General features: G+C 39.9%; 3 protein-coding genes and 1 non-coding gene across 4 annotated transcripts; 2 read left to right on the plus strand and 2 right to left on the minus strand.

Annotated features, from left to right (window-relative positions):
* Positions 1–7,171: 7,171 nt before the first annotated feature.
* On the plus strand, positions 7,172–7,620 carry CLUP02_07629 (cellulose-binding protein; the record flags this gene model as incomplete). The annotated part of the gene is made up of 2 exons (XM_049286623.1): positions 7,172–7,288; positions 7,366–7,620. 2 exons carry the CDS (start codon positions 7,172–7,174, stop codon positions 7,618–7,620), a joined length of 372 nt encoding a protein of 123 aa, XP_049143766.1.
* Positions 7,621–7,803: 183 nt separating this feature from the next.
* Positions 7,804–10,052, minus strand: CLUP02_07630 (HET domain-containing protein; the record flags this gene model as incomplete). The annotated part of the gene is made up of 2 exons (XM_049286624.1): positions 7,804–9,503; positions 9,593–10,052. The coding sequence occupies 2 exons, from the start codon at positions 10,050–10,052 to the stop codon at positions 7,804–7,806; spliced, it is 2,160 nt and encodes a 719-aa protein (XP_049143767.1).
* A 258-nt stretch (positions 10,053–10,310) lies between these two features.
* On the minus strand, positions 10,311–10,412 carry CLUP02_tRNA140. Its single transcript has one exon. It is a non-coding gene; the product is annotated as a tRNA-Pro (tRNA).
* Positions 10,413–12,710: 2,298 nt separating this feature from the next.
* CLUP02_07631 (uncharacterized protein) lies at positions 12,711–14,810 on the plus strand (the record flags this gene model as incomplete). The annotated part of the gene is made up of 3 exons (XM_049286625.1): positions 12,711–12,752; positions 12,969–13,207; positions 13,262–14,810. 3 exons carry the CDS (start codon positions 12,711–12,713, stop codon positions 14,808–14,810), a joined length of 1,830 nt encoding a protein of 609 aa, XP_049143768.1.
* Positions 14,811–14,979: the final 169 nt, after the last annotated feature.

The raw sequence follows: 14,979 nt of genomic DNA on the forward strand, positions 1-14,979 counted from the left end.
TGTCGTTTTTAAAGTATAGCTCTTAAATAAGGTCGAGGTTAATATACTACTTAGTATTCTTTTTAAAGAGGATATCGTTATAGATATAAATAAGCGAAGTAAGCTAGTTAGCTACGTTACTAAGGTACGCTAGGTAATCGGCCTAGGTAATAAAAGGTAAGAAGCGCTTTATTAACTAGTTAAATAGTGCGACCTCTAGGTCGATAACCGGGAGCTTAGTACTTTTATTAGGGCTTACGACGCTCTATCGGGACTTATAAAAGCGGTAACTCTATTAAAAACCGTTAGTATAAAAGGAGACCTAGCCTCCCTAGCTATATTCTCTAATTATTACGTTTAGTAGAGGGGGTATATATTTAGGGGGTATTAATTACGCTACTTATACACGATTAATTTAACTAGCTATCGCTCGGCTCTCTTATACGCTTTTTTAGTAGGGGTAGCTAGTAGTTAATTAATTAAGATATTATCGTTCTGTCTCTAGAGAATAGTTAATTAAGTAACGTTAAGTAGTATTACGAAAGGGAACTCGAGGTAGGTCGGAACGCTACTATATTAACCTAATTAACTAAAGACTTAACGTAAAAAGGAAAAAAACAGAATAGTAAGTAGAAGCTAGTAGGCTAGCCTTTTGGGCCTAGCGGTCTAGCTCGTCACGTGACTACTAGGAGCTTAGCCTCGCAGCCTGAGGCTAAGCCACAGGGCCCACAGGGCCCTGGTGCCCACTACCGTAACAATAAGCTTAGCTTTATATTACTTTTTAACGTTAGTTACGTTTAGATTAATAAGGTTAATTTTTTTACCCTACCCTTTTTATTAAAAGATAATAGTTTCCCTTTTAATTATAAGAATCTTATTATTAAATACTAGGGGGGTATTTATTATAAGGACCTCTTTTAGTTTCGTTACGAAGCCCGCTTTTTAAAGCTCTTTATCCTTTTTTTTTATAAAATTAATATTAAATAGGCTTAATATATCGTTAGTTTATATTCTAACGATTTTAAATTAGTTACTTTCGTGCTCTATAACTAATAAGTACGGGTTATATATAGAGGTAACTATTAATAGTTAATTAATATAAAAATTATAATAAGTGGCTTATTAATAAGTGCCCGATTTTGCGAGCTTATATAATAGCTTAAGTACTTTAATAATCGTGCTTTTTAGGTACTTATGAACTATTTTTTTTAGTAAATAGGCTAGGATTTTTTTTATAAGCCCTGTGGCCGATTAGGTATAGGCCTAGGTAATATTACGGTTTTAAATCTTATATCCCTTTTTCTATAGCGATACTATTAGTATTATTATTAATCGTTAGCTATAGTACTATATAATAAGCGATTATATAAGTAGCGTTACCTTTTTAACGTTACCGTACCCTTAAATTACGTATTTAGATTTCTTATACGGCTAGGGTGTTTTTTTTTTTTTAATTTTACGAACTATTTGTAATTTAAATATACGGAGGTTTATATATTTTTCTAGGTTATATAGGATAAATTGATAGACCCCTCGATTGCGAAGAGTATCTACTTTAATAAGATTTAATCCCTTATATAGCTTTTTAGTAGTTATAATTATGCCTTTTTTACGTAGTTTAACCGCTAGCTCGAAATTAGCTTTCTCTTTTACTATATAAAAGGTATTAATTACCTCGTTATTAGTAATAAATTACCGCGTTGGGGCTTACTATTATAGGTTTTTACGATGTCTTATTAGTAGTATTAGTGCCCTTTTAGTAATTTTCTTTTCCTTATTATTTATTAGTACTACTATAACGATTTTGTTAAGGATAATTTCTTATACCTCTATTATAGGTTATATAGTTTCCCCTAGCTTTTTTTTTTTTATAAGTTAGAAATTATTTTATTAGGATCTATATAGTATAGTTTAACTACCGTAATTAATACTTCGAGTAACTAGTTACGATCTCTCGTAACTATATAAAAGCGCTCGTTAATAGAAATTAATTTATATAGCCTGGCTTATTATTAAGTAATTTTGCGCTATACTTATATATTTAAATTTAGTAGTATATTTAAATTATTCCCTATATTGGGCCTATTGTATATAGTAATTACTTTATTAACTTACTTTTTTATACTTATTTCGCGCAATACCTATATTACTTTTTTAATTACTTAGGCTCGTTAGCTTATACTTAGTAATAGTAATAAGGCTAAGGTCGTTTTTAAATATACTCTAAATACTAATAGCGTTAATATAAGTCCGTTGGGCCCTATAGTATCGTTATAGTATTTAAGTATTATTTAGAAGTATTCGTTATTAGTAGAATCCAGATTTTCTTTTTTAATAATTTTAAATGCCCTTTTTAACTACTAGTATGCCCTCTTTATTTTTTTAATACTATAGTACGCTTTAACGGGTACGATTTTTAGTTATATACCATAGGCCGTCGTATTATTTTTAAATTTTACTAATTTAAAGCTAGTACTAGCGTCGGTTTTAATACTATTTAGCGGTCCTTAGTATATATCGATCTAGCTTTTTTATAGGGCTACTTATACTATCTTTACTTATAGATCCTAGAGGAATTGCCCTACTTAGAAAGATATAGCTACGTTAATTATATATAATATTAGCTAACTATTTAAATAAAAGATATTAATAACGATTTCTTAGTTAAAATTAAGCTTATTATACAATTTAAACTTAAATTTGCGTAGGCTCTGCATATTTATTTAGTATTAATAATATACTTTCGTTAACTACTCTAGCGCCCCTATTTTAATATTATTATTACCTAATTACTTTAAGAGGTTATATAGTTTCGTAACTAACGGGTACCCGAATTTTTAATATAGTTTTCTAAGCTTACTTTTTATTAAGTAATTAATTAACTTCGTATTATTAGTAAGCTTTATAAATATATACCCTTATCGTCGTTCGACTATTTCGAAATACTTACTATTAGAGATTCTATTCTTTATATTATTAAATATAATGCTTAGTTAATTTATATTTTTTAGATATAAGAGAAATGGGGTATTAATAGGTAAAATATAGAAAGTTATTATTTCAAAGTGCGTCTCTATTTTTATTATACTTAGGGCGACGATTTCCTTACCTAGGCCGAAACTAATCCTTATAATACTTACCGTCGACGTATTAAGTATTACTAACGCAATCTTTTATAACGCTTAGAATTACCCTTTTTTTTTAATTAACTATTATAATACCTTAGTATTTAGGATAATCTTATAGAAATTGTTTAGGCCGTATTTTTCGCTTATATAGAATGCTTATATAAGCTTAGTATTCGAGGGATCTAAGTAGTATAAAAAGGACCCCTCTAGCTACCCTTAGATATGCTTAGTACTATGTTCTTTTTTTTTAAATATTAAAAAAGATAGCGTCTTCTCTTTAATCGTTAAGAGAATAGGCTTTGGCCCTGTTAGATTTACTTTTTTAGCTACCTCTATATTCGTTATTTAAGGGACCTTTTTTTATTATTTATAAATAAAAGCCTACTTATTAAGAGCTTCTACTACTTTCTATTTATTTAGCTTCGTATATCCTCTAAAGGCTAACGGGGCAAAAAAAGAGTAATTAATATCGTCGATTTTATTATAATTTAATTTATTAATATAGGGGGTAAGATCTTTTTTATTTTCTAAATTTTTTATAGGGGGTATATATTTTAGGCCGCTACTTTAGTTACTATTACTAAGTTCTGTGCCCCCAGATCTTTCTTTATATATAATAAGGAATTAGTTAAATTAATAAGGGTTAGTTTTATTATTTACTACCCTCGACTTTTTATATTATTCGTACGATTTAGTACGCTCTTTTTTAGAATAATTACTTAACTAATATCTATCCTTTTTATAAATATAATATTACCTCTTTTATTACCCTGCTCGTAAGTTAAATCTTTACTTATTTAATAAATCTAGGCTTTTTTATTAGTAATTGCCGTATTTAGCCTCTTTTTTTTTTTTTTATACGTTCGATCGACTTAATATTATTAATAAGGGCCGTTATATACTTAGAAGTAGGTTTAGCGCGGTATTTTTATTTTAATATTAAAACTAGATCTTAGCTTTAAGTAGAGCGTCTCGTAGTTTTCGGGTACTTAGTATAGGGTTATTTTTATTTTTAGTATACGCTAAATTACGGTATAAAAATATCTAACTTTTTACTTATTTATCCTTTTATTTAGCTAGGTTTTTATTAGTTTATTAATTCGATCGATAAGCTTTTTAAGGATCTTTATTTATAATTTACCCTCTATTATCCTAATTATAGATATAAAAGAAATCGCTCGTAGTTTAAATAGGAGCTCTAGGTTCTTATTATAGGTCTCGAAGTAGCTTTAGATTATATTAATTATATTAAGAAAGTCGTTTTAATCGAGATTACGTACTACTTCGTAATAGTAATTAGAGGCTTTGCTTATAAGTACAATATTAATTACCGAATAGTACTAGTATTCTCTAATTCTAACTTTTTTATAATAATCGTAAAATATTATTAGGGTTTTTTATAAGACCTTATACTTCTCCCTAAAGTATAATTTTTCTTTTAAAAAGATCTTTTTAAGGTTTATAAATTACTTTATATTTATTATTAGACTTTTGGTTTTTATATACGATCCCTGCGTTACTACGTATTATTAGTAATTTCGGGTCGTTTGCTTCTTTTTTTATTAGCCAATCGGTACTAAATTTCGTATTAATAATAGTAACGAGTTATAGATCGAAATAGGCGGAATTATTAATTATCGTACTTTTAGTATTATATTTTACCTTAGTATATCCTTTTATAACAATAGATTTTTATTAGTAATTATAAGGAGGAAATCTAGGTTGTTTACTTTTTTTTTAAATTCGTTAAAACGATTATACGCTTTATTAACCTATACTTAGTTCTATAATACGAATTCCTTTTTTATAATTATCGCTACTAGTATTTTATATAGCTCTTATAATTATAATTACGCTAGTAATACTCCTTACTTATAAAGGAATTTATTAACTACTTTTATAATTTTTAAGCTTACGCTCGCGAACTATTTATTTAGTTAGTAGCTAAGGTTATTTATAATTTCGTAAAATAGGGGTTACCCCTATAGCCCCTTTTTTTTATAAACCTTAGTTAAATAGATTAATACTACGTTAATTTATTTACTATTAGGCTAATCTACGATTTTATATATTTATATCCCTTAATAATCCGGGTTAATATTTATTTATTTATAAGGGATTGGGAATTTATTTAGGATCGGGTTTCGTCCTTTTTTTTTTTTTTTTAACTCGCTAAGGGTCGTACTCTAGCTTATACCTATATTAGTAGTTATTAACGTATTTAATTTTAATAAGGATATATTTAATCCGCGCGCTAGTTATAATATATTTATATTTTTATTACTTAACGAATTTATTAAGGTCTAAGAGATTTTTATTTCTTCTCGCTATTTTATTATTACTCTCGTTTTTATTATTTTTAATAATTACTATTACCTTTTTAAATCGTTAGCTATTATACTTACTAAGATCCTTCTTTTTATTTAATATAAAAAGGTAGGTTTTAATAATTCTTTTTTATAATAGTAGTAGTAGACGTTTATATTACTATAAAAAGATATAGTAATTAGTCTTAGGATTTTTACTAGTTACCGATTTTTATTATTCTATATATTTTTAGCTTCTTAAGCCTCGTATTCTTTATAGTTTTTAAATAGCTTCTTTCTTTAACTTATTTTTTTTAGGGCAGTATTTTATAAAAATAGTTAAAAATAGATACCGGGTGGCTCGTAAAGGAGCTATATAGGTTATCAAGAACTATATAGGCCGTTAAGTATAGTTAATAAAGTTAAGCCCTCTTTTTCGTAAATCGTAGATTTTAAAGATTTACTAAAAATACTTATTTATTACTCGTACGCGGTGGGGTTAAATATTTTAAAAAATTTGTCTTTTATAGCTTTTTAGTATTCTATTTTATATTTTTAAGTAGTCTTTTTTATAATTTAATTACGATTAGGTAATTATTACTTATTAACGATCCTTTTCATTATTTAGTTAATTTTCTAAAATTAGTAATTTTGCGCTAGGAGCTAATATAAAAAGAAGCTTTTAAGCGGCTTTTTAAAAGATTCTTTTTTTTTCCTTTAGATCCTCGTTTTTTTAGCCTTTTTTTAGGCTAATAATAATTTTAGTAAGAGGTTATAAAACTACTTTAGGGTAGCCGCCTTTTTTTTAAGTTAATCTCCGAGATTTATAATATTCTTAACTCGATACTATTAGGATTTTTAAATCCCCTCTTTTTTTATTAAACCGTCCCTTATATTATATTCTTAAGTAATACCCGGGGGGTAGTTAAGGGAGTTATAAAGAGGTTATTTAAATTGCGGGCTTAAGGTTATACTTATAAGATCTTTATAGTAATAAACTTTTTTATATATTATAGATTTTTTAGTTTAATAACTCTTATAGGGTTACTTTTATTACTAAGTAAGAATATTTACGTTTAAAGATCCCTTTTTTTAATTACGTAGTACTTTTTTATACCGTATTATTAAGCTCGTTTATTACGCTAATTAATTAGGTAAGTAGTCGTTACGTAAGTATTACTTTTTACTAATTTAACTAGTTAATTTCTAATTACGGGCCGGTTATAAAAAAGTTATTTAGTAAAATAGCTACTTAGGGCGATAATAAAAGGCTAGTTACTTAAGCAGTTTTATTAATTAACGTATTTTAATATAGTAAACGTTAACCTCTTATGGGTAGTAAAGGGTTATAATTATTTAATTCCGTACAGTATTTAAGAATTACTTCTTTTTTCGTTTATTTTTATAAAGTTAATTAATACGAATCTCTTATTTTATACAATATTAAGAGGTCGTCTCTTTTGCATAACGAGATACTTTATTAATTTACAATAGTAAAATTTAACTACTAATTAGTATTAGTATCCTTATTATAGGGTAGTTAGTTTAAACCGTAGTTAACGAAGAGATTAATTAAATTATATAAATATCTGCGTAATAGGTGTAAAAAGGAGGTTCTAACTGTAGGTTAGGCTGGCTATGATAATCGTAAATAGGGCCCCTAATTGGCCCCTGCGTAGTCGGCTGTATGCCGCGGTCGAATTGGACTTCTAATCCGACATAGAGCGTTGGCTTGGGGATACGAAACCCGATATTGTCATGATGCACCTCGGCTCAAACGACGTGTGGAGTACGAAGAAGCCCGAGGAGATTCTTGGCGCACTAGATAAGCTGGTTGACCAAATGCGGGCTAGCAAAGAAAGCATGAAGATATTGGTGCGTATTCCCTCGCGAGCTGTCTTTGGGCAACATGACCACCAGACATGACTCTAACGTCTAAATATCCTCCTCAGATTGTTCAGGTAACACCCCTAGACCCAGCCGGCTGTACGAACTGTATGCGAGGCATTGAGGATTTCAACAAAGTCATACCAAATTGGGCGAGCAGTAAATCAAATGAGAAAAGCCGTATTACTGTTGTTGACTGCCATAAGGACTTTGATGTCAAGGGGATGACGCGAGATGGTGTACATCCCAATGGCAAGGGCGACGAAAAGCTAGCTGATAGTTGGTTTGAGCCCCTGGTAAAGGCCATCAAAGGGGGCTAAGTTGTTCATGAATACTGAACATTCCCGCCTGACATGCCTTCAATATGGGTCATATCATATCTCCTATCGCTGGGGACTAACTTCAATAGTTGATCTTGATACTTTGTCTTCTCCTCTGTGGTGTCTTATGAATTGTAAGAAAGCGCAATGATTAGAATCTCATTATAGTACCCCTACGAGGATTCATATCAGTTTCAGGCGAGACTGAGTTAGCGTCAGCCACGCTTCCGTCTGCTCCTCTGTCTCGGTTCTGAAGGTCCCGAGTCGTTTGTAGATTGGGAGTGATGAAACAATCTCTCCTTGCTCTGGACTGCTCTTCACCAAAAGCCCAGTTGGGAATGATGGTGATGAAAACTTTCTCTCGCCTGAGCTCCTATCAAGACCAAAGATGACGCAGCGCGACGCGAGAACGACCGCAGATACGTCGGCAATCTCATCAGCTTGTCCAAAATCAGCCAGCTTGAAAGTGCCATCATTCCTTAACCCCGAGGGTGCTACAGCATCAAGAGATCCGTGGGCCATGATCTTCCCACCTTCATAGAAGAGGACCTCTGCAAGGTATGTGTCCTGATCACTCTCGGCCTGCTGTACCGGTCGCAAAACCACTGGAACACAGACAGCGCAGAGCTCGATCCAAGCGCTCTCAAGTCTTCCAAACGGATCTGAGCCCGCGGTTTCGATGTGGATATTCTCAATACTGCACTTCTGAATGAGCGGTAGTGAGAATCGCAAATCCCATGCGATTTCTGCGTCACTAGATGCCCAGCTCCAGGATGGCGCCCTCCACGCTTTCGGTTTCGAAGGCTGCATGACAGTGTTCCAAAGCATTCCACGTACCAAATCATTTTTCCAAAGTCCAGCTACATATTCGTCTTCAAGCGCTGGGCTGAAAGTACGGGCTAATCCAGACAAAGCTGAAAACTTGTCATTGGAAACCGTCAGCTTTCGTCTGGTATACTCAATTATTAGATCTTTCCATCTCTCATAGAGGCTTTCCCTTCTCTCTTTCACCTCATTGTAAGGTATATCTTCAGGCGCTGGTGAGAGCAGATGATGCCAGCTTTGGACGTTGTCGTATACCTTGCTACTATGTTCGAGACGTCGTTCCGTTTGACAACGAAAGTAGGACGTATGATTGTCAAAGTACAATACTCGAGTAGACATGAGATCTTCTTGGTATGTCCAAGCCCGCGTAGCCCATGCTCGGGTATGCATGTGGCTTGGATAGTCGGCATCCCAAGTCCGGTGTTCGTTGAGAGCTGACAGGACGTACGTGCCCGACACCCTACCCTGTCCCTTTTTAGACTCGAACGGGACGAGGACCGACGGCCCGGGACTACTTCTTTTCAGGAAACCCGAGTGAGAGGTATCGCCTGCGGCTGCTACCAGTGTGAGAGTAGCATGCCGATATACAGCAAACATGAGCGCGGCCTCCTTTGCCCAGTCTTCGGCGTCGTCTTGGATAATGCATAGAGCATCGATCCAGATGTACTTGATCCCCATATGACGCGCAAATACGACTGCATCTCTGATTGTATCCGGCATCTCGGGAAGTGGGATCTTCGTCTGGCGGTCTGCCAGAGTGGCCGCTGTGGTGATGAGCTGTGATTTACTGACGGATGGAGGGCCCCAGCAGTAGCTCAGAGCAATGTACGATGTCGTTGGAGGAAGTTTGTCACTCATGACCAAGCGAGCTATTCCGTCACTCATCTCTCCAACTTTAATCAGCCGAGTCGGGAGGCTTCTTGGCTCTGGAGAGCAACATTCCGGATGGTTGCTCGCGCAGCCCCAAACCCACTCCTTGAGGCGTTTCATGCAAGACGGAGCGAGAGCATTCGTGATGGGGAGTTTCAACTCAATACCGAGGGCACTTGCAACATTTTCTTTCGGTTTTCGTAATGTTAGCAGAATGTCATTGTTCTTGTGGCCTTGCAAGAAGTCATTAAGACGGCTAAGGCTAAGAGACACATACCATCTTCTCCTTGATACGCAATAGCCCGCACTTTCCACCCCTCGGACCACGGTCCTTTACGCCAAGCCTCAGACTCAAACCTGAAATCAAGCCAGTATATCCCGTCTTGTTCGATACCGTAATCATCGGGCATCCAATCGCGCGTGACGTCGATGATGTCGGAACGCATCACGTAAGCAGGCGAGGATAGCTTAGCTACCACATCTTTCGTCGTAGACTCTTGCAATGCAATTTGAAGGGGTTTGGGGAGCTTCTCATCGAGTACAAAGCAAAGATATTCGCAGAAAGAACAACCCGCTGCAGCCGAGTTACGAAAAAGTGGAAGATTTGGGTAGCTATCCTTTCTCTCCCAGTGCGCAGCATCACGAACATCTCCCTCGGCGTCATCAAAAACGATGCCCGAGCACTCGTTACACAATGCTTTTGGGCTCGATGACGGCGTTACACAGCTTGATGCCATATTGACATCGAAAAATGGACATCAAGCGGGATGTCAGGAAGGCCAGGTGGGTTGCGGTGGTTGATGAGGGGCTTGAAGCTTCAAGCTACCACATTCGTCCCAACAGCTGATTGGATAAGATCTATATATATCTCCAATTATATGCGGAGATTTGAGCCTGGCGACTCCAACCACAGAACTCAATTCCTTTATTTCAACTGAACGACCATTAAACAGTTTGTGTGATGATAGTGCAAAAATGGACAAAAGAAATAGCAAGGGCTCAATCGGGATTCGAACCCGAGACCTCGCCCATTCACGCTTTGCGCAAGGGTTGGTATAGAACCCGAAGGGCGAATCATACCACTAGACCATTGAGCCGGAGCGACCTCCGTTGATCGGAGGCCAATGGTTGGTGAGATGGGAAAATTTGGGGTCTATGTATGCAAGGAGAAGCCGTGCATCGTCAATTCTGTCGCACAGCTCAAGGCTGTGAGCTATAATTGTGAAAGCCGACTTAAATTTGGTTATTCCCTAACGTGAGTAATGCTAATAATGTCTCATGCAACTCGTAGCGCGGGGTCAAACTCAGTCGCGTGCGGAGCTCCGTCGATGGGTTGGTTGCACCTTGTAAACCTCGAAGGGTTGCTCCTGGCACTCAGCACTGGCCAAGAACGAACCTGACGGGGCAAAATCACACCCAAGCTATTCATTACGAGACAGTTTTCTGCGATGGCCTGCAACTTGAAGCCGAAAAGTTGGAAACCCGAAATGAATTGCTACCAAGCTGGCAAACAATGGGCCTTCAGACCGACCACGCGCATCTTTGTTCCATGTCCTTCCCCAGCGTTTCCACACAGAGGAGATAGACTATGGACCAAGCTTGTTACGTACCAAATTACTGGATGGACATATGGGTCTGTCGAAAGAAGAGCGAAAGTCAACAGTCTGGTTTATTGTACATACACGAATTCTTTGCATTGATGCTTACTTGAGTACTTATGTTGTTGTTTCGAGGTCAGCCCAATCTTTAGTCTGAAAAATTCAGCTTGCTTCTGAACTCTGTAGAAAAGTGGACCGGCACTGATATCCTTCGATCTCGTCCCTTGAACGCTGCTTACGGTCCGTTTTGCCCGATGAATTCAGCGATATGTTTGGCAGCATAACTCCTCAAGGCTCAAGCCATGACCACGTGCTCAACTGCCAACGCTCGGACAATGCGATTGATGATTTCTTCCCATTGCAAACGTAATCTCGTCATGGTTATTCGCTGCTAGTATCTTCTTCACCTCTATGGAACGATCCGGGGGCCGAGGGGGAGAACCACCATCAATCCTTGCTAGCACAACGGTCCAGGCGCTTGTCGTCCAAAGTTGGCAGTGGCAAATTGGCAACTCGCGCCTAATAAAGTCCAAATTGTTTGACTTCCCTCTTCCAGTCTTTTGGCTCAGTGGATTTCTCTTCCCGACAGTTGACACTGACGAGCGCGAGGATCAGGACGAGGTCTGTTCCGGAGCACGGAATGCGGAACAACAGCCTCCCACATGCCATGAGGTAAGGGGATCCCGAATGCGAGGCAAAGCATATCCCTGTATCACTCTCAGTTGATGGGCCGTCTCTCCTCCTTTCAGTCTCTTTCTGCGTCTACGCAGGTTTCGCTTACGATACGCGGTGTCTTGGAATTTTCCTACCGAACATGAATCCATAAACAACAGACTCTCGCCCCGGAGAGTTGTAGCCCTATGAACATTCATTTCCCGGGGTTGAACCAGCTGGACTCAACATAAGTGAGACGATACTCATCTATCTTTCCTGCTGGAAGCCACGCTGATCGCGCGGCATTTGCGAGGGCGGCTGGCGTAGATCCTGTCAGGGTTGTCCAGGTCTGCGGTTCGGGGAGAGCGATTCGCTGGAGGCGCCGGATCGCGGGAATGAGCTATCGCTGGAGAGACCACCACGACGGCACCACCACTACTACGTACAACGACGGCTCCCACGCCTTGCCAGGCACGCGAGGCATGCTTCCTGGCTTGTCCCGAACGCTCCAAAATACGACCTTAATCTTACCATGGGGCTCGTGCGCCAAGAAGTCCAGAGTGCAGGCGTCGTGGAGGCTTCGAACATGGTTCATGACTAGTGTACCCCTTCAACAGCGAGAATCGGCCGCGCAACTACGTTTCAGTCGTCTGAACTTTTCTGGTCGAGATAAGATCTTTAGTTGCGGTATATGGTCATGGCCTCTAGTTGTTTAGACTTTGCTTGGGGGGATATGTTAATCAGTTAGTGTAGTCGAAATTTGGTGTGAGTCAACATCAGGATAGTGTCTACGGAGTGCATTCCGAAGCATCTCGCAACCGCCCCAACGCGGGCTGGAGCGGGGATAGAGTTGGCAAAAGTGGAACATCATGAGCCCCTTCTAATAACCAGGGACTTCACGGGTGGGTTTCGTCTGCCACTTCCGGCTAGGTAACCTGGCACGACTCCAGGGTGTCAACTATCTCGATATTGCAACGTGCCCGGGGTGATGGCAGGTGGGCAGACAAGAGCTTTCAAAAGGGGGCTCGTCCTGCCCGTCAAAACCACAATGCGGTCCATCGTTGAACCCCCTTCCTGAATCGAGCCCGCTCATCTGCCCGTCATGCTTCGATTCAGCAGCATCCTATATCGCGAACTTTCGTGATGTTGACCTCGTCGCCTTGGGCGGCGCTCCTGCTGGCCAGCGTCCTTTCTTACTCCGCGCTCGCGGACGATTCTTGTTCAAGTTCTACTGACCCATTAGTATTACCCATAAAAGTAAGGAACAACTTCACGAGTCATTCATTCACTTTTCATCACGTTTTGCTTCCTTTGGGTGTGTGTCTATGTGTGTTTCTGTCTGTGTGTGTGTGTTGCCGTGTGCGACTGTAGCTCTTGTTGACTTACATACTTTCTCTTCAGAACGTTACCTTTCCCAATGGCATCGGTGCCAATCGAGGCCTCAAGCTCACGCTTGGTGGCCAGGTTCAAGGCATGCGCATGTCCACCATCTTAAACAACACGCGAGTTAGAAATAGTCTGGACTGCCCGGACAACTCAACATACGCATTCGTCGGCTGCCAAGGAGCCTCGGGCAGTGTATACGACACCACAGGAGGCACATTCAGCCAAGTCGTCAACATCAAGGACTGGAACGTAACGTATGGTATCTACCTAGCCGAGTTGTCCGAGATACATGACTGACTCCCCTCTAGAACAATCGACGCTCAGCCTGAAGATGGTGAAACGACGGTCCTCCATGGATACGATGTCGCAAACTTCACCGATGCTCCAGCCGTAGCCTATGGGTATCCCTTCGAGGTATGGGCCGATTATGACTCCATGAACAAAAGCGCCATCGCATTTGGTTCGAACTCGTCCACCCTCGACAGCTTCGTAAGGAACGACTTGGCCCCCACGACAAGCTTCAGCCTGGACTACGGCTCAACATCAGAGCTTCACCCTCGCGACGGCCAGCTAGTCATCGGCGGCTACAACGAAGCACGCTACAACGAGTCCCAGGTTGCAGAGTTCAGCATGTGGGGAGCCAACGCCCCGGTCCCGTGCCCTCTCCAGGTTCTCGTGTCCGACATCGTCCTCACCAATACTGACGGCGATCACTCTCTCTTCGACCCGGGCGTCAAGGTGGCTGCCTGTATTGATACAGTGCAGAACAGCTTCACCCTCACGCAGAACATGTTTGCCAAGCTCCAGAGCCTCGGTAACCACACCGCGACTGACGGCATGGCCTTTGGAGAATCCGACTTCCCCAAGGACCGTGAGTCCCTCCTCGGCTCCCTGACCATCAAGCTATCCAACGGCTATACAAGCGTCATCCCTCATTACGAACTGGTCAGCCATGTACGCGGCACGGATGCCCGTGGTAGATATGCTGTGCTCAACAACAGCAGGATCAGCACCTCGGTTGCATCAGGTATGAGCGATCTGGGTGACAACATTCCCATCCTCGGAGGCGTCTTCCTGTCGCAGAACTACCTCCACGTCGACTATGACGCGGGTAAATTCTGGCTAAGCCCGCAAGTAGCCAACGGCACTCTACCAGACCACATCACATCATCATGTAACGGCACCTCATCCTCGAGCGGCGGTAACAAAGCCGCCCTGGGCGTCAAAGTAGGCGTGCCGGTAGCCATCGGTGCCGCCCTAATCTTCTTTGTCGCAATGTGGTTCTGGTTGAAGAATCGCAAACCCAAGCAAAACGGGCAGTTTGCAGGCGCGTCTCGCTCCATCCCGCGATCGGAGAAGCGCGACGCCCCAGACTCCAAGTCCTCTACAACCAATTTCGCCGGCTATCACAATGTTAACCACGCGAATCCCGATGGCCATATGGAACTCGAAGGCGACCTCGGCCACGCCGTAGGCCACCAACAACAACGAGCCGAACTAGCGGAACCCGCGCCGGCATACAAGTCGGAGTGGCCCCGGCAGAACTCTATCCAAGGCGAGAGCGCCGCGTATTATCAGCAATTCGAGGAGCCAGGCGAGAGTTACGAGCTTGCAGACACGTCGCCGCACTCTCAACTTACACAGTCTCCTCAAGAACTTCAGCAGCCTCCACACCCCCAGATCGTCATCCCACCAACAAATCCACCTCCCATCAAACGAAAGGACACCGGCTTGAGCGACTGGGTGCCGAGTCCAGCGACACTGAAGAAACAGTTGTCGGGGTTCAGCGAGGCCGTCTCACCGACGAGCACACGTGCGAACAGCACGAGGGTTAATCCACATATTTCTCCTGTTTAGCGTATTTGAGGATAGATGAGTAATGATAATTCACTTCTTGAGGCATGAAACACATGACCCTGGTTACCTATGCAAATGTACAGAATGAGTTTCTGATTGGAGTTTGTGAGCGGATCGTCGTTATTCTGTGACATTTGTGGGCACTGATGATCGATCCTGCCTCCTTTAT

This window comes from Colletotrichum lupini, chromosome 4, assembly GCF_023278565.1.
Source record: "Colletotrichum lupini chromosome 4, complete sequence".
Classification (NCBI taxonomy): domain Eukaryota; kingdom Fungi; phylum Ascomycota; class Sordariomycetes; order Glomerellales; family Glomerellaceae; genus Colletotrichum; species Colletotrichum lupini.